Genomic DNA, 19,353 nt, shown 5'->3' with positions numbered 1-19,353 from the left:
AGCATATAGAATGAATATACATTGTTCACAAGAATCACTACATTATCTATTGTCCACATACTTCACATACAGTGTTTGAAATCAGGCTTGGTATGATACCTTACAGTCAAAATTGTACTGTTGTTAACAAATTCTTTTATCTTGTTTGTGGTTTCAGCCTATTGAAGGGTCCGTGCAGCAAACAGTTTTAACTGTCAGTATCAACACAACTACTGAGACTGCCAATAAGGCTCACAGAAAAATTGGAATTCCGCTAAAATGCTCTAATGCTAACATCACACAAACCTGTCCAGCTGATTACCCTGAAACACTAGAGTTGGATCCTGATGCTCCAGCTCCTCCTACATGTCCCGAGTATTTTCGATGGATATATGAAGATCTACAGCCTTGGGAGAAGAATAGTATTACAAGAGAGATGGTGGAAGGAGCTAAATCAACTGCCAATTTCAGATTGATTATCTCTAATGGAAAGGCTTATGTTGAGAAGTACCATGAGTATTGGCAAAAAGATAGAGATATTTTCACTCTTTGGGGGATTTTACAATTGTTAAGGCGGTACCCTGGTAAAGTGCCTGATCTAGAGCTCATGTTTGACTGTAATGACTATCCGAGAATTAAAAAAAACCATCGTTGGCCCTTCAGTATTGCTGCTCCCCCTCCGTTGTTTCGTTATTGTGGAGATGATAAAACATGGGACATTGTTTTACCTGATTGGTCTTTCTGGGGATGGTAAGGTTACAGCGCTTTCATATATGGTTATGCTGCTATTAACTCTTGAATCTGATGCAAGTTAATATTTAATGTTTGTACATATGTAATGTAGGTAGCAGGAAGAGAAGTAGATGTTTCATCTTTCATATTACCTCACATGTAATTGCTCACTGAAGAATATCTATTCACAGGCCAGATGTAAATATAAGGCCATGGAAGTTTTTATCGAAGGACCTTGAAGAAGGCAACAAGAGGGTGAAGTTTGCAGTCAGAGAACCTTATGCTTATTGGAAAGGAAATCCCAATGTTGCACCACACAGGAGGGACCTTCTTAAGTGTAATGTCTCTGACACGCAAGACTGGAATGCTCGCTTGTATAAACAGGTAAAATGCTGTTCATTTCTTTGTTATTTCCAAGATTATTACTCTTTTCATTAATACAGTGTAGAAATATACCAGTGTATATCTATTCTGCTGCTATGGGCATGATTGGATTGGGGGTAACGCGCCAAGAGGGTGGTGCTAGATAGGATGTGGCAGTCATCCTATCTTCGCCAAACAATCAGAAAGGAAAATAACAGCCAACATATATACTGATAGTTCCCTCAAAAAAATAAAATTTAAAAAAAAAAAAAAAAAAATACTGATAGTTTTCCTCCAAAAACAAATGCAGGATTGGGCTAAAGAAAGACAACAAGGATTTAAGCATTCAGATTTGGCAAGCCAATGTTTAAACAGGTACATGACGTTCATGATTCATGGAGTGATTTCCTAGTTTCTCAAGATGATCTTTGCCTTATTAAAGGCTACATAAATATTTGATGTTACTTGTATGGCTTGGACTAGGTATAAGATCTACATTGAAGGATCAGCATGGTCAGTCAGCGAGAAGTACATCCTCTCGTGTGATTCTGTTACCCTGGTAGTAAAGCCACTGTACTACGATTTCTTCTCACGAAGTTTGATGCCTATGCAACATTATTGGCCTATCAGGGGGGATGACAAGTGTAGGTCTATTAAGTTCGCTGTTGAATGGGGGAATAAACACATGGATAAGGTAACAGATTTTCCTAGTTTTCTCATACGAAGTATATGGTATTTGATGCATCTTGTTGGTGGAGTGAACTTTTACAAACCAAAGCTATTACATTTGTTGCTGATATTCTTTTGCATCCAAGTTTTGACAATTTTACATTAGGAATCTAGGATGAAGAGGAAGTACAACTTTCTGTTGTTTGTATTTTATGGTGTTTTAAAAGCTGTTAACCTCAAAAGTGTTTTCATTAACTTTAGTCAAGGTTTCTTCTAGGAAATTTAAAGAGTCTGAGATTTGCATTAGTATTAAACAATTAATCTTGTAAGTTGTTGAATTGATATAATTTCATGACCTTATCAGGCTGAGGCCATTGGGAAGGCAGACAGTGATTTCATTCTGGAAGATTTGAAGATGGACTATGTATATGATTACATGTTACATCTGCTCACAGAATATGCCAAACTCTTAAAATTCAAGCCCAAGATACCGAAAAATGCAGTGGAACTTTGTTCGGAGACCATGGGGTGCCCTGCAGTGGGCTTACAGAAAAAGTTTATGATGGAATCACTGGTGAAGGGTCCTTCAGATACAGGTCCATGCACCATGCCTCCTGCTTATGACCAGGCTGCTCTCCAAGCCCTACTGAAGACTAAAAACAGTGCAGTGGAACTGGTGGAAACGTGGGAGAAAGATTATTGGGTTAATCAAACTCAGTTTCAATAGGCAGGTCCGAATTTTATGCTCATTGGTTAATATACATACAAGTATACTATTCTGACTACTTTTAGTTAAATTTTCTAATAGCAGTTTGTATGAACCTTCTAAAGTTTACTGTGTTTGCACCAGGCCCTGAAGATCCTAGATGGTTTAGCGTGGAGGTAGACTGGTGGTTTCCCTGATGCCTCTTTAGCTTGTTTACCTTACTGTAAAGGTATTATTTCATGATCACAACATTATTTTTATGCTCTGAGTCTTTTGAATAGTGTTACTGGTATGCCAGTATGCCACCATATGCTCGATTCAATCCTTGTTGTCCACCAGAAGTCCTTGGTGTTGAGCGCGGTCATTATTTATCCTTATGGTTCACCTGGAAGGATTTGTGCTGGTCAGAGTGGGATAATTTCTGTTGAGGAGAGCTTCATCCAACAGAGGCAAATAGATTGACCCCATTTTGATCCTACTAGTCTCCTTAGCCTCGTCGCCATGATATATAAGCCCGAGACATAACACAACAATACGCTTGTGCACGTACATTTTAGAACATTACATACTCCTTCCAATACCAGTTTCTCCAATAGAAGTCTATGATTCTCATCTAGCTAGATGGCTAAGGAAGTGGTGCAGGACCAAATAAAAGTACCTTAGCAAATGAATTCAAAACAAGTTGCTTGTCATTTGTATTGTGAATTAGTAATTTATAGGGGCCACTTTGCAGGATTATAATTTGTAGTTATGTAAACGTACAAGGAACGTAACTTAGGACAATTTGCTGTTGTGGGGCTTCAATATTACGAAGATAAGTCCCTGTTTATTTGAGGTGGGTCTAATATTAGAGAATAAGTACATAAAATGATGTTAATGGTAGGGTAATCGGTGCTAACATGCATGCCTTTTCATTTGTCTCCGCCCATGGGATTAAGAATATTATTGGTATACACTATTCAAACTGATTTGATAAGATTTGACCTATTGTGATCGTACTGGATCTTTACTTATTTAATTGTAATTTTTTTTTCTTTTACTTTTTTTTTTTTTTTTTTTTTTTTTTTTTTTTTTTTTTTTTTTTTGTTTGATTTGAACATTGTTGCTCGTAAAAGAGACTTATTAGGTTTTCACTTCATAAATGTCAAATTCATCTCACGATTTTAACATGAAACTCCACTCTATAATCACTACAAAACTGTCATACTTGTTCATTTGATAGAAGACTAAACATTACATTGATATAGACCTTGTGCTTGAAATTCCAAATACTTGCAATATCAAATAGATACAAATCGTCAAACGTCACCGACACTATACACCTTAATACAAAATACTCTCCTCCAACATATGCTTATTGTTTCCGTATACTTACAACACTTCTCTTATTAGCATAAAAGCACAATAATTGGATTGTTTCTATTCCCGCTAACACCTCTAATTCTCTATTATTTTTAAACAATAAAAATACGTCTAATAACCTCATATTCATATTGATTATAACTCATAGTTCTTCTTAAATTTAGGAGTACATGTAAACTCAAATGTTATAAATTACAAGTATTTATGAATGGAGGGACTTATAAACAACGAGAATGAAAATGAAATATTACCAAACATTCAAAGAAAGGGAAGAATTCCAATATATTGCCAAACCCAACAAACAACTCATATTAAATCCTTTTTTGGCAGCACACAATAGACCAATGTTGTCCAATTAGCCATAATTGACTAGTTGTACATCGCATTATTAACTTCAATCCTTAGTTTTCTTCCGCTCACAACAAATAACATTGATTTCTGGTTTGACTTAACTACTAAGAATTTGGGGTTGTGATTGATCGATCGAGTATTTAACTAAAGTACTTGTATAAATTAATTATAACAACTTATAGAATTTAATGTTGCTCTCAAACTAAGAATAAACCCGTTATGTAGCATGTAGCTAGGTCATGTACTAGTACTAATAAACTATTTAATACCTCCCTAAAAACCAAAAAACACACCCTTAAACCAATTTCTTCCATTAGTAACGTAACAAACCATGTTAGAATGCTTCCAACATTAATGGTTATGACATATCTCCGTAGAATTGGGGGGCGGTGATTGACCTTTTGTGCATTTACATCAACTTCTATACAACAATCTTAAGAAGCTAAACTTTATACTATAGGCCTTTTATACTTTTATACTATAGGAAAATGATAATACTTTGTATGTAAATTTCTTAAATTTGCAAATATGACAAACCAAAAATTAAAAAAAACAAACATTAATTACATTGATTGATACTTGATTTTGACATACTCTGTAGACTTTAAACTTATTTAAATTTAGAAAATTTATTTAATGCATGTGCTTTACATCTCTAAGGGCCTGCTCATTTCAGCTTAATTTTAGTTCAGTTCAATTCAATTCAGCTTCAATCAATTCAGTTCAGTTCAGCTCCTAATTTTCTTTTCTCATAAAATATTCATTTCATCTCAGTTCAGTTCAGTTCAGTTTAGTTCAGCTTCAATTAGTTCAGTTCAGTAAATATGAACAAGCCATAAGAACTGAACTTATATACTACCTCTATTTCATATTATTTGCAACGATTTGATAAAAAATGGTAGAAAATGTCTAATTATTGTAAATAATATAAAATGGAGGAAAATTACTCTTGTGTTATTTTTCTATTAATTTAATTTAATATTAGATTTCACTTTTACTCTAAATAGTGACAAATCAGTCAAGCTATCAAAGAAAATTCTTGATAGCGGCAAGGGAAGATAAGATAATACCAATCACAATTATTGTCCAATTAAATCAAGCAAGTTAAGCCTCAATCAATTCCGTTTGTATCTATTCACATATATTTATTATTTACCAAGAAATAAAATTACAAGTCCAATCAATAAAACTAAAATTAAGATCATATAAATAATACGAGTAAATTACATATACTAGTACGAAACAAGTCAAAAAGAGTGAATAATAAAAGCCATTAGTATCCAAATTGATTAACCCCAAAATAACTTAAATAATTGACACTAACAACCCATACTAATCACATCTATCTAAGCAAAAAGACAAACCATATTACAAAAGTATACCCCACTTTACATTTTTAAATTTCTCACTCTTTTTTGTCTTTTTATTTCTGCCTTTTTTTTCTTTCCTCTTCCACGTTCTTCCATTCTAGTACAGTTTCTTTCTCCTTTCCATCTCTTCGTCAAATATATCACACTCTCTCATTCCACCCCTTTTCTTCACGGATTTCCTCTTTCTTTCTCTCAATCAATCAATTTCATTTTAATTTGTATTTGTTTTTCTTCTGATCTGGTTAATTGTTTTCAATTCATTTTCTATATCGTAATTTGATTGAAGCTCAACTTGATTTCTGGGATTGATGCTCTTCAGCTCGAATGTAAGATGATGAATGGCAATTTTGTGAATAAATCGAGTAAATCGGGGTATTTTGGGCAGATATTCGAGATGTTTTTTCGGCCATTGATACACTCTCCTGCTAGATCTTCGATCGTTGTTTTCTTGTTTCTCTCTCTTCTCGTCGGTGCTTTCCTCTCTACTCGTCTCCTTGATTCTTCTGTAAGTCTTTTCTCTTTTTTTTTTTTTTTTTTTTTTTTTTCTTTTTAATTTGTTTTGATAAAAACGTTTCTGTTTGGCGGATTTTAGTACGAAATTTTATTACTCTTATTATAAATATAATTAAATTACTCTGTATGATTTCTGATTTTTTAATATACAAAGATATTTGTATGAAGAGTTGATAAATTTTATCTCGGGCACGTAAATGTTGCAATTAATAAAAAAAACGGAACGTTCGTATTAGATTTGTAATATTCGTACAAGTGTGTTATTAAACACAATGTTGGAAAAACCTGAAGTTGGATTGGAAGAAGAATCTGGAGTTGCGTTTTAAAGAAGTTGCACCCAAAACGGTGTGAATTAGTGACGATAGAGGTAAAAACGACGTCGTATGAAAATTTAGGATTTTTTAATTTTAATAATAGAAAGGAGTACTTTTTTAGGGAAGAGAGAGAAGAATGTGGTGAGGGAAGAAGATGGCCGAGATCTGCTGCGTGGAGTAGGTTAGTGGGGTCCACAATGAGGAACTCAATGAGACACGTGGACAAATCACATGTGATTCTTTGAAAAAGTGTGGATCTTCCAATTTTAAAAAGAAAATTAATTAGCTAGTTTGACTCCACGTGGACTCATAGTTATTACCCCTTTGTTGTTTTGTACTGCGTTAAACGGTAATAAACCAATTACGGAGTACCAAACACTCAAACACTAGCATGCGTGACATTATAGTACGGGTACAAGTTATTAAATGCATTGATGTAGACGGGTCAAGGTGTTGATTTGGGTCATCGATCAGGTTTGGGTTAAAGGATTTTGGATTGGGTTACTTTAGACTAGGTTGAGTTGTTGCGGGTTGGTTTAGTTTTTGACACTTAGAATCACAGGATTGATGAAAGTTACTCATATGTTAGTGTGAGTGCTTTTTTTTAAGACAACATTACTCGTAGGTTAGTACGAGTACATTCTAAATCACCCATAATGTATCTATGAAAATTGGACTGGTGTTAGTTATGTAATGCAATGACGTAAATGAGATTACTTAAAATTACTTGTTGGTTAGTATGAGTACATACTAAAGTGCCCATGTGTATTTTGCAAAAATTGCATTTCATGAGGGTGTATTAGGAATTACAGTGGTTGGTTTTTTTTTTTTTTTATTCCCTACATTTCTAAATTGATTACAGATTTCCATTTTTTTGTATTTTTATTATTTCCTGACAATCTAGTGAAAGTAGTGATCCAAAAGACCCTCAATTATTAATAGTGCTTCCACATCTTTTTAAACTATATTTGATAGTCAAATATAGTAATGACACTTCATAATCTAGTGCTCTAAAGATCTGGACAATTATTTTCTTAATTAGAGGGTTATGTCATGAAGTGATGAAGGCCATGTATAGTGCAGTGTGACAGATTATTGACTCTAGAACTCATACATAACTACATTATCTTGAAATTTCCAGTATAAGTAGCGTATTTTTGAGAGGAAAAGGAATAGTTTACGCATGATTAGCACATAAACAAGATGTCTGGAACAGTTTATTTTACTCTGATTAATTTGTATTTTAAATTTTACTTAAGATGGGGTGGTTTATGGCTAACGCTTTCTAGATTTGGAACATGGTATGACAATTGTTTCATGCTTCTTGTTTGAAGTACATATAAAAGACAAATCAATGCAAATTTATGTAAGCTCTGATTTAGAATTGTCCCTTGTTTGTGTCCTGGTAAACTAACACTATTTAACGCATTTAATTAATTGAATAATGCAAATTAACTCACTCTACTGCTAGTCTATAAGTAGCCAAGATTGGAGCTCTTAACATGACTGGATTGGTTGGATTCCTTGCATGTATTTTACTGTTAACATGTATCTTATCTTGATTTTGATTGCAGTCTAATGTTGAAAGATCCACACAGCAAGCTTTTTCAACTGTCATTTCAAGTAGCTCTAACAACACGACCTCTGAGACACCCAAAAAGGCTCACAAAAAAATTGTAATTCCACTTCAATGTTCTGATGATAACATGACACAAACCTGCCCTGCAGGTTATCCTAAAAAACTAGAGTTGGATCCTGACGCTCCTCCTCCTCCCACATGCCCTGAATACTTTCGATGGATATATGAAGATCTTCGGCCTTGGCAGAAGGACGGTATAACAAGAGATATGGTGGAGGCTGCTAAAAGAACTGCCAATTTTCGATTGGTGATATCTAATGGGAAGGCCTATGTTGAGAGATATCAAAAGTCATGGCAGACCAGAGATGTTTTCACCCTCTGGGGAATTTTACAGCTGTTAAGGAGGTACCCTGGTAGAGTGCCAGATTTAGAGCTCATGTTTGATTGTGTTGACTGGCCAGTAATAGCTAAACGCTTTCATCATCCCAATAATGGGGCTCCTCCTCCACTGTTTCGTTATTGCGGAGATGATAGAACATGGGACATCGTATTCCCTGATTGGTCCTTTTGGGGATGGTATGTTTACAAATTTTGCATAGCTGTTATGTTGCTATAATACAAACTTGCGATTCAATATAGAAATTACTTTCCAGGTGGTGAATATATGTTGTCTGAATTTTTATTTTGAGTTGGAAACCTTTTTCACTTCCCGGGGGATTGGGCAGGATGGCTGTATTACTTGACCTTGACCTAATTTATGATGCTCAATAACACATTCCCAGAGCCTAATGGCTTCACCTTGGCAAACATTAATATCTTTGTCATTACATCTTTATATTTTAAACCACCTTAGGTTGGTACCTGCTGCATACTTTCATTAGACTCTTTTACAACACTTTGCCACTGCCAATTAGGTTGCCTCTAAGGTCCTTCGTGGTTCATTTAGTATTTGATTCAATGTTCATTTTTCAATTAAATTAAATAGATGATGAATTTTCTTATACAATCCAGTTCTAACATCAACTGATGCATGTGAAACTTAGTAGTAATGCTTTTTTAGGGTGATACTGGCTGATTAGCCATATCCTAGTTTCACCAATATTTCAATCTGCATGTGAGCATAACAGCTGCCAGTTTCCCTGTGTGATACACAAGAAATTTGGGTAGCCAGAATTGCAATAGCAATTTCATATCTATATTATTTTATGCGAAATTTAGCACTGAACATTATGTATACATAGGGCCGAGATTCAAATGAAACCATGGGAGTTTTTATCAAAGGACCTAGAAGAAGGAAACAAGAGGATGAAGTTTAAGGAGAGAGAACCTTATGCTTTTTGGAAAGGAAATCCCTTTGTTGCTCCACACAGGATGGACCTTCTCAAGTGTAATGTCACTGACAGGCAGGACTGGAATGCTCGCTTGTATATACAGGTAAAACATTTTTCAATTTTTTGTTCTTTCTAGGAGCTGTAAGTTTCCTTCAGTATTCCACAATCCACACTAGCTATTACTCTGAGTTATTACCGATTTTGGTGCCTGGTGCGAATTTTGATTATTATATCATAGGATAACTTCCTAAATTGATAATAGGAATTTTAATCTTGCTTCTTAACCAGTCAGAATGGGAATTAACATCCTATTGACAATTTTCCATAAAAACAAATGCAGGATTGGAATAAAGAAGCACAACAAGGATTCAAACAGTCAGACTTGGCAAGCCAATGCGTAGACAGGTACATGCCATGCATATTTCATGAGCGATTTCCTAGTTTCTCAGAATGATCTTGCTTTACTAGAATCTACTATCTTAAAATTTGGTGAATATCTTTCTTGTATGTCTTGACTAGATACAAGATCTACATTGAAGGATCAGCATGGTCAGTCAGCGAGAAGTATATCCTTGCATGTGATTCTGTTGCTTTGATAATGAAGCCATTGTACTATGACTTCTTCTCGAGAAGTTTGATGCCTTTGGAGCACTATTGGCCTGTCAGTATGGACGACAAGTGTAGGTCTATTAAGTTTGCTGTTGAATGGGGGAATAATCACATGCAAAAGGTAAACCTTCTTTACAAAGTTCTATTTATTTCTTGGCCTTTGATGTGGACTTTCAAACTTAATATAAATGGCAGAGTTGGTCTCTCTGTGTGATAGGAGTCAGAAATGTTGCACAAGGGGGATCTTGTTGAGCAGAGTAATTAGATTGAAAGATAGTGGAGTCGGGGAGATGTGTGCGTGTCCTCCAAGCATATTAAAAGAACCTTGAACAACAGTCTCACATGAAATATACACTACCCCCTAGTCCTGGGACTTACGTAAAACATCTAAGATACCTAAATCCAGAGCTGACAAAGATAGGAAAGAATGTTTCATAATTTAACTAGGAAATCTGTAATCACAATCTATCCTCTTTACGTACCTGTTACACTATGCAAGATGATGTACCAAAGGCCATTAGCAACCCCACCTTTTTTTTTTGTCATTAGTGTTCCATCTGTCTACTTATGCTGTCTAAAGCATCTATTTTCCTTGTTCCAATGGGTTTCTGTAAATTAGTTTTCTCAGAAAAAATTTCAAGTAATCTCAAACTGTTTTATTAGGATGTAGGGAGCATAACTATTGTATCTTACACAAAATTCAGGAATTTTTCATTGCGGTGATGAAACTGAGACCTTAAACATGGATCAAATACTCATCTAAGTAATTCTTTCAACTAACAGTTCAGCTTTTGTTATTAACTACTAGAATTCAACTAAGTGCAAAAACTGCTAATTGCTTAAGCAGACTTTCGCTACTTTCTTAATCCTGATATCACGTTCTCCTCCAAAAAAACACTAATGTATCAGTCTTTAGTGGGGTTGTCATGTACTGCAATGAATTTGGATGAAAATGCATTAGTATAAACCTTGAAATCTGTTTAATTGATTTTTCATGTACTTATCAGGCCCAGGCCATTGGGAAGTCCGCCAGCAATTTCATTCTAGAAGATTTGAAGATGGACTATGTATATGATTACATGTTGCATCTGCTTACTGAATATTCTAAGCTCTTAAAATTCAAGCCCACAATATCCAAAAATGCTGTTGAGCTTTGTTCAGAGACTATGGCGTGCCCTGCAGAGGGATCGGAGAAGAAGTTTATGATGCAATCTCTGGTAAAGGGTCCTTCAGATACAGCTCCATGCAGCATGCCACCCCCTTATGACCCAGCTGCTCTTCAAGGTTTTCTGAGGAAAAAAACAGATGCGGTGAAACAGGTAGAAAAGTGGGAGAAAGATTATTGGTCTAATCAAACTCAGCAGCAATAGATAGGTCTTTACGCTTTAGATATGTAAATAGAAAATCATAAGAGTTCTTGTTATTTATTAGACCAAGCGCCTTATGCTCAATTTTTTTGTTATTATTATCATCGAAGTGTAGTTTACGGACTATACATGACACTAGATGGATATATGTTGAGATTTTAGTGAGACTGGAAAATTTATTCCTCTATACTATTATTATTCCTACTTATATAAAATGATTTCCACGAATAAGGTGATACACTAAAATGTACATAACTTCAGCTTATTAGTAATATATAGGTAAACAAAAGTAGATTTTTATTTATTTATTTATTTATTTTGCATTCAAATTTGGATGCTACACCAGAACCTTTTAATGAGAAAGTTATATGGACATGCATAATGCAGAAATAGTTGATATTGGGATTTGGGAGTGCCAAAGGACTGGACTTTGTTTAATACTACGTATGACTAATTTGTGCTATTTTCTTTTTTGTGGTCTAAACCTTTAGTTATTTACACACTACTATAAAAGAAAGAATGTGTTCATATTGTATGTAGTCTTCAATTTGTGAGTTTTATGTGAGAGAATTGTCCCACATGGAAAGAATTTGAAAGGTTGGTCTTGTTTATTAACTAGTGTGTGCTCTGTGTGTTATGAGTTATGGACTTTTTTGTGTGGGCTTGATCATGGGCTTGCTAGAAAATGATCAGCCTATTCAGAAAAAATAATCCAATCTAAATGGACTTTTTTTGTGTGGGCTTGATCATGGGCTTGCTAGAAGAGGTAGGTAATGGCTTTTATACAATCTAAATGGACCTATTTATCATAATTTGTAATGATCCAAACAATTCAAATCACTCGACTCAAATAACCCAAACTTTGACCCGTTGACCCGAATTGACATATTTAGTTGTGACCCATGCCTAATCCAAACCATAGTAAAACAAGTGAAATTTGACTTAATCATGCAAATACAATACTACATGATCCAATGGTAAGTGGACTTCAGTCTTGGGTTAGCCATTTTTTAATATTGTAATTCAACACGTCAAGTGGCTAGTTGAGTGGAGAAGTTGATTAGGCTAAATTGAGTGTAGCAAGGACCAAAACATGTGAGGTCGACACTATGTGGCTCACAAGTCACAACCATCTACTTGTAATAAAAACCAAAATGGTGAAGCAGGATGACAGAATCGGTCCATCACTTCCTTTTCGGGTAGACCCGGTCCATTACTTTTCATCACTCGCAACTCTCGCTACAGCAGCACTGCTTCAATTTTGTTTCCCTGATAAAAGAGTAGGGTTCTTAAACACCACTAAATTCCTCATTGCTCAAAATCCTGCAAAAAGATGAGAAATTTCGCAAAATCTCTGCAAATTTCATCAAATCTATGGCGTTCTTCAATAACCCACAAACCACTATCTTCATCTTCAACCTTCTTATCTTCTTCAGAACCCTTAATTACCCAGGTACCAGTCTCAGAATCTTCGTCATTGAATCAATCCCAAATCTCAAATGATTTAAACGAGGCAAATTCCCAAATACCCATCTCACAAAATCATCAAAATCCCACAAATATTTCTCACTCTGATGATGCAAATGAATTATTGAGCTCAAAGGAACAACCTTCTGCAATGTCATACTTCAAATGGGCTGAAAATCAACCAGGTTTTGGTGATGGGGTTGAGTCTTTCTGTTTATTGCTGCACAATTTGAGGGGTTTAAAGTTTCAGCAATCAGCGGTGAAAGAATTGGTTTCAACCCCGAAATTTCCTGATGCTACTACTATGATTCAAGGCCTCAACGATTGCTCTAAAAGGTTTGATTTCGAATTAGATTCACGAGATTTTAATTACTTGTTATTTGGGTATCTTGCAACTGATAGATTTGATGATGCAATTAGTTGTTTTAATTGGATGCTTGATAATAACATTGACGTGTGGGTGTCATATGTGAATGATATTATCCAAGTGTTAGTGTTTCAGAAGAATATGATTAAAGAAGCTAGGGAGTTGTATGATAAGGTGTGTTGTAGAGGTTTTGTTGGGAATAGTGCTACTGTTCGTTTGATGATGAGGGCTTGCTTGAAAGATGGGGAGCTGAGTGAGGCGGAGCGATATTTTAGGTTAGCGAAGGATCAGGGGGTTGAATTAGATCCAGGCGTGCTTAGTTGTGCTGTTGGAGTTGTTAGTAAGAAACCTGATTGTAATGCAGCTTGTGAGTTGTTGATGGAGATGAAAGAGAAAGGTTTTGTGCCCTCTGCCGGTACCTACAACCAAGCTATTATCGCGTGTGTGAAGCAGCAGAATTTGATGGAAGCTTTGAGACTGAAAGATGAAATGATGTCTGATGGAAAACCGATGAATTTGGTGGTTGCTATGAACTTGATAAAGGGGTATTGTTTATCGGGTAACTTGGAGAGTGCTTTAGGTCTGTTTGCTGAATTAGCTGAGCATGAACTTACACCAAATTTAGCCACTTATTCAGTTATAATTGATGGATGCTGTATGAAGGGGGATATGGAGAAAGCATCTGAGCTTTTTGATCAAATGACTGAAAAGGGTATCAAACCCAGTGTCTATAATATTAATTCAATGATTAAAGGGTTTCTGAAAGGTCGGTTATTGGAGAAAGCCTATGAGACGATTAACAAGGCGGCTGAATCTGGTTTGGCTGATGGATCCACATTTAACATATTAGTGTCTTGGCTTTGTAGAGATGACAAGGTGGATGAAGCTCAAAAGATTTGGGATAAGATGATAAGATGTGGAATCAGAACTAATGTAGTTAATTATAACAACCTAATTTATGGTTATTGTAAGATAGGAAACGTCGCTATGGCACATAGCATGTATGTTGAGATGATTGCTAAGGGTGTGAAACCCAATGCTATCACCTTAACAGTATTAGTAAGCAGGTATTTCAAGAAAGGCGAGGTAGAGAAAGCTCTGAAGTTGTTTGATGAGAGGGTGGACCTAAGGATTGATTGTACAGATTACACTTACAATACTGTTATTGATGGATTGTGCAAACATGGGCAAACATCATATGCGAGGAATCTACTAGAGAATTTTATAAAGAAAGATAATTTCATACCATCTTGCATGACTTACAATATGGTTATTGATGGATTATTGAAGGAAGGTGATCTGGATTCTGCATTTTCTGTGTATAATGAGATGAGTGAGAAAGGAGTCTACCCAACTGTTTTCACATACACAATTCTAATTAATGCATGCTGCAAGAGCAATAATTTTGATCTTGCTTTGAAAATGCTCAATGAGATGATAAGCAAGGGTCTTAAATTGGATATTACCGCATATGGCACACTTATTGACGCTTTTTGCAAAAGAAGGGACATGAAGAGTGCGTGTAAACTTTTTGATGAATTGTGTGAAGCAGGGTTGTCTCCAAACATATATATTTATAACTCCATGATCAGTGGTTATAGGAATATAAATAACATTGAAGCGGCTCTCTCATTCCATAAGAAAATGACTGAACAAGGGATATTTTGTGATTTGAAAACATACACCTCTTTAATAGATGGACTTCTGAAGGAAGATAAACTGCAATCAGCTTTAGAATTCTATGCTGAGATGGTAGCAGAAGGCGTCGTGCCTGATGAAATCACTTACACAGTTTTGGTGAATGGCCTGTGTAAGAAAGGCAAGGTGGAAAATGCACGTGAATTTTTCAAAGAGATGGAAGAAAAGGGAGCGACTCCTAACTCCCTTATGTATAATGCTTTGGTTGCTGGGTATTTTAAAGAGGGTAATTTGCCTGAAGCTTTCAAAATGTACGATGAGATGCTTGAGAGAGGTCTTAGTCCAGATAGAATGACTCTTGATTTTCTCATGAACGCAAATTTCAAACCAAGTTACCAATCATCAAAGACTTCAATTTCTTAGCCGTCAGACATACCTATATTCTGCAAAGAGGCCATGTGGTCTGCTTTGCATGAGCTTTTTGGAGACTTGCAGACAGGTAATGTGCTTGAATATTCTGCTTACTATTATTAGCCTTGCATTTTAGCATCATTGCATTACTAGTATAATAATAAATTTTTTGCATAAGGGTAAATAACTAAATAAGAGGTTGAACAAAATAGCTAGTGTTTGTCAATTGTTTCAATAAATCCTATTATTATATTGATGCTAGACTGTACAATTACCCAGGTATATCTTTTCCACCATGGGTGGAGGGAATGCCATTGTTCGAGCTTAGTGTCATAGCCGCTCTAGAAAAGTCTAAAGCCTCGAGGTTAGAGTTGATTTTTTACTGCTGATTATGAAGTGTCATTTTATGGGTGTGAGGATTTTGCAACTCTTAGATTACCTCTGTCATTTAGGATCTCCATCGTATCTTATTTGATTATAATGATGAAAATATTGTGTTGATTCAAATTTTAAGGCAGATTGTTTTCACTTTTTCAAAGGTTTCCAGCTCCTATTACTGATTCTTCACTACTCTGCTGACTTCTGTATTAGTATTATAATAAAAGGCAATTCTATTATGTGTGCTAGTCTAATCTGCTTACATTTGAATGAATTAATTAATTGAATTGCATCGACTATGAAGAAAAATGCAGACATGTTATTTTTAAGTCCCTACAATTACATGTATGATTTCTTAGCTAATAGCTACGAATCGATTTATTTAAAAAATAACATGCCAGATTCATGCATAGTGAGCTGCTTGTCAGGCTTGCATACACAGGTGCTGCTGACTCAAGTTCCCATTTTGTTGCTCAGTGCATAATTGTTCAGCCTGGATCCTATACTAGAGTCTTTCAGTCGGATCTTTCTGAGCCCATCTGTTAAGGGTTATTCACGGAATGTGATACAATTTGAGTCCTTAACCCTGGAATATATGTGTGCAAATTTACTTGGTTGAAGTATCACCTTCCACCCATCCTCACTTTTTGTAGCTCCTCATGTCCAAGTTTTCATAGCTTTTATGTGCGATCATAATCACTTGTTATAAAAATTCTGCAACTCTTGCTAAAATCCTTTCCAGTTTACCTATGAGGCTATGATGCACCATCTTAAAAGTATTAAAATTATTGACCTGTATGCTGACTCTGTAGGAAAAGAAAATTGGAAACTCACATCAGCAAAGTACGAGAAGAATGAAGATGGAGAGATATCACAGAAGTTTGCACTCCCATCAGCTTGATCAAGCACAAGTAATTGACTAACTGGAGAATCAGACTACTATAAAAAGATGTGGGCATGCTTTGTTTTGTCTGGCAGATGGCTATCTTCATTAATTGAGGTGCGATGTTTGTGTTTTGTCTGCCTTTTAAGAACTTTCTTCATAAGACATATTTGCTGCTGCATTTGCCTTACAGTTTGAATGCTACTATATGGTCTATTTTAACCTCAGCTTTGTATTACCATTGGTCAAGGTTATCTAAAATCTATTTTAACCTCAGCTTTTAGTTAACATTGGTCAAGGTTATCTAAAAACATAACATAACCAGAATAAAGTAGTTCTTGACTTGGATCCATAAATCTATAGTTAAATAAATTGCCCCATCTCAATTCCAAATTTCTACCCTGATCTGGTTGATTATGCTGAATTATTGTAATAGCTCTGCCGAAGTACAAGTCATTTAGTAGGTACCAACCCTTCTCAAAATAGACACACAAAAGAAACGTTAACAGACCTCAAAATTTATCTTGAAAACAATTGTATGTCATCATGCCGGATTGCGGGGTTAATCGAATCTTACCATCTTCCAGGGGTATAGTTAATCAATGAGTATAGTTAATCACACTGATTTTGCAATTCAATTATAGTACTATGGAATCTTGCACTTTGGTTTGATATTGTGGAGGGAAAGGAACTCTCCCATTTTCCTTCCAAATCTTTCCAACAATGGACGGATTTGGCTATTTTAGATTGTAGTGGTACTATGCTTTACTAGTATTGTTAATTATGTGAATGTACTCGATTACAGGCTGATGAAATGAAGTGTACTTGTTTCAGGTTTCTTCTGGTGGTAAACGACGTTTCTGTTTGGCCTGGTATTATCATATACTCTATTAACTGAAGGTGTTACAGGCTCTATATGATTCTCTCTACACCAGAAAATGATTATTAGATAATGCTGGTTAGATATTATTGTAATTACCTGCTGCAAATCTGCAAGTCTTGCGCAGAAAAGTGTACAATGTAAATGATAGTTCGTAGATATTTGTAATTTCAAAGTTGTGTTCAAATGTTCTACTGTATTGTTGTTCACTTCACTTCTTGTTTCACATACTCCATATAAAGTTTGATTTTTTGAGTAAACTTTTTTTTTTTCCATTATAAATTAGTATGTCATTTTGTCTATTCTTCTTATACAAAGGATACATATGAATCATAGATGAACTCTTAAAAACCAAAGCTAATAATAAAAAAGGAGATTAGAAAAAAAATAAAGGAATAAAATAATTAAAAAAAAAGGGTATTTAAAACATGTTGTAGCAGGTGGAATTCGGACAAATTGTTAATTTGTTCTTTATTTTTTACTCATGGTCAAAGTTATGCATTGAAAAGTGTAATACTGAACACCTCTTTGTTACATTATTAAGATTATAACAGTTTAGTATAAAATTAAGCTTTGTGAATGATTTAAATGAGTACTAGCATTAGATTCAAGGGTCATTTAACTCTATTTCATATGGGGAAATCCAAGTTTCTCACTGTGATAAACTTGAAAATATATTACCGAGTGTTTTAATCATTTTACCTTTAAAATAAGGCCCTTTTGCCATGTTTAAGAAAAGAAGCTTCATAGCCGCTTCAATAGAGATTGGAGCAAGAAGATGAATAAGCTCATGAGCACCGTCAATGGTGAAATCAATAAAGGATGAAAATCACAAATAAACGACAAACACCTTCCCTTTAGGGTTAACTATTCCCTTAGGGTTTTTTTTTTTTTTTTTTTCCTTGGGGTATTCTTTAGAAATTTGTTGGATTTGGTGTTCTCCATTGAAACAACTTAAAGAAGGAAACAAAGAAGGTGAAGGTGGGAGTTGGATTGGAGGAGAAAGAAGAAGATGAACGAAGGTAAATTAGCTGGGTGAGGAAGGAAGGAAAGAAGAGGAAGAAACCATGATGGTGGATCATGAATTCACGATCGAGGGAGGAGGAAGATGATATTTTTTTGAAAAAAAATAATTAGAATGTAATAATGTTTACAATATTGCCACCGAGATAAATGAATCCGTTTATCTCAACGACAAACTTTTTCATTTTATATTATAGTTAGGATTGTAAATCTTGGGAAATTAATTAGTGAGAAACCATTCTAATTCATTGTTCTATTTCTCTCCTTCTCCTTCATCTTTTGTGATTTTTATTTATTTATTTATTTTTGGGCAAATGAATTACAAGGCTTTAAATTTTTTGTAAATTACAAATGAGATAGAGAGTTCTGAATTTGTGACCTATCATACACATACCCTTGATACTAACCACTATCCTTTGGTTGCGAATTGTTATACTGCCTCCTTTTATGCCTCTCATTTTATTTCTAAGTTAGAACAAATAAGAATCCAATACAAAAGATAATATATAATAACAAAGGAAACAATTTTTTTTTTTTTTAAAAAAATAGATAAAATTTAACTTGCACCTTAAATGCCTCATCCAAGTAATAAAGAATAATTTCATACAAATCACAATTAACAACTTAGGGCTCGTTTGACATTGTTGTGGTTTTTCTATTTTTTGTTTTTCAAAATCATATGATACATGTCATAAAATTAATCAAAAATTATTCAAACTTATTAAAAACATTAATTTTGAACTGACAACAGAAAAGTAGAAACACCTTTTTCTTGTTTTCTATTTTTGGTTTTTTGTTTTCAAAAAAACAGAAAACTAAAAACCAAAAATAATGTCAAACAAACCCTTAAATGTCAATATGACAAAACGTTAAATTTATACCGATTTGATTAATCGACTAATCGAATGCATACTTTTTTTGCAATTTATATGCCACTATGAAAGTTTTATACCGATTCAATTAATCAACCAATCGAATGATCTCGAATGTGTACTATTTTTTGCCAATTCATTTGGGACTTTTGTTTTGGCTACCCGTGCAAGTGAACAAGTAGTGAAATT

At 34.7% G+C, this 19,353-nt stretch overlaps 3 protein-coding genes across 4 annotated transcripts; all 3 read left to right on the top strand.

Moving 5' to 3' along the window:
• The first annotated feature begins 386 nt into the window (after positions 1-386).
• LOC145565631 (uncharacterized) lies at positions 387-2,470 on the top strand. Its single transcript, XM_081625569.1, has 5 exons — positions 387-729; positions 903-1,095; positions 1,385-1,449; positions 1,558-1,768; positions 2,108-2,470. The coding sequence occupies exons 1-5, from the start codon at positions 416-418 to the stop codon at positions 2,468-2,470; spliced, it is 1,146 nt and encodes a 381-aa protein (XP_081481695.1). The 5' UTR covers positions 387-415.
• Positions 2,471-5,604: 3,134 nt separating this feature from the next.
• Positions 5,605-11,476, top strand: LOC145562801 (uncharacterized). Its single transcript, XM_081623202.1, has 6 exons — positions 5,605-6,037; positions 7,934-8,514; positions 9,180-9,372; positions 9,610-9,674; positions 9,789-9,999; positions 10,886-11,476. Exons 1-6 carry the CDS (start codon positions 5,864-5,866, stop codon positions 11,246-11,248), a joined length of 1,587 nt encoding a protein of 528 aa, XP_081479328.1. The 5' UTR covers positions 5,605-5,863; the 3' UTR covers positions 11,249-11,476.
• Positions 11,477-12,516: 1,040 nt separating this feature from the next.
• On the top strand, positions 12,517-17,529 carry LOC145562800 (pentatricopeptide repeat-containing protein At3g54980, mitochondrial-like). 2 transcript variants are annotated; one of them, XM_081623201.1, is made up of 4 exons: positions 12,517-15,216; positions 15,408-15,492; positions 16,319-16,506; positions 17,224-17,529. In XM_081623201.1, the coding sequence occupies exon 1, from the start codon at positions 12,579-12,581 to the stop codon at positions 15,138-15,140; it is 2,562 nt and encodes an 853-aa protein (XP_081479327.1). In that variant the 5' UTR covers positions 12,517-12,578; the 3' UTR covers positions 15,141-15,216; positions 15,408-15,492; positions 16,319-16,506; positions 17,224-17,529. The 2 variants fall into 2 exon arrangements, with proteins under 2 accessions (XP_081479327.1, XP_081479326.1); XM_081623200.1 differs by lacking the exon at positions 15,408-15,492.
• Positions 17,530-19,353: the final 1,824 nt, after the last annotated feature.

Source organism: Chenopodium album, chromosome 10, assembly GCF_948465745.1.
Source record: "Chenopodium album chromosome 10, dcCheAlbu1.1, whole genome shotgun sequence".
Lineage (NCBI taxonomy): Eukaryota > Viridiplantae > Streptophyta > Magnoliopsida > Caryophyllales > Amaranthaceae > Chenopodium > Chenopodium album.
This window is presented reverse-complemented; position numbering and strand designations above follow the sequence as displayed.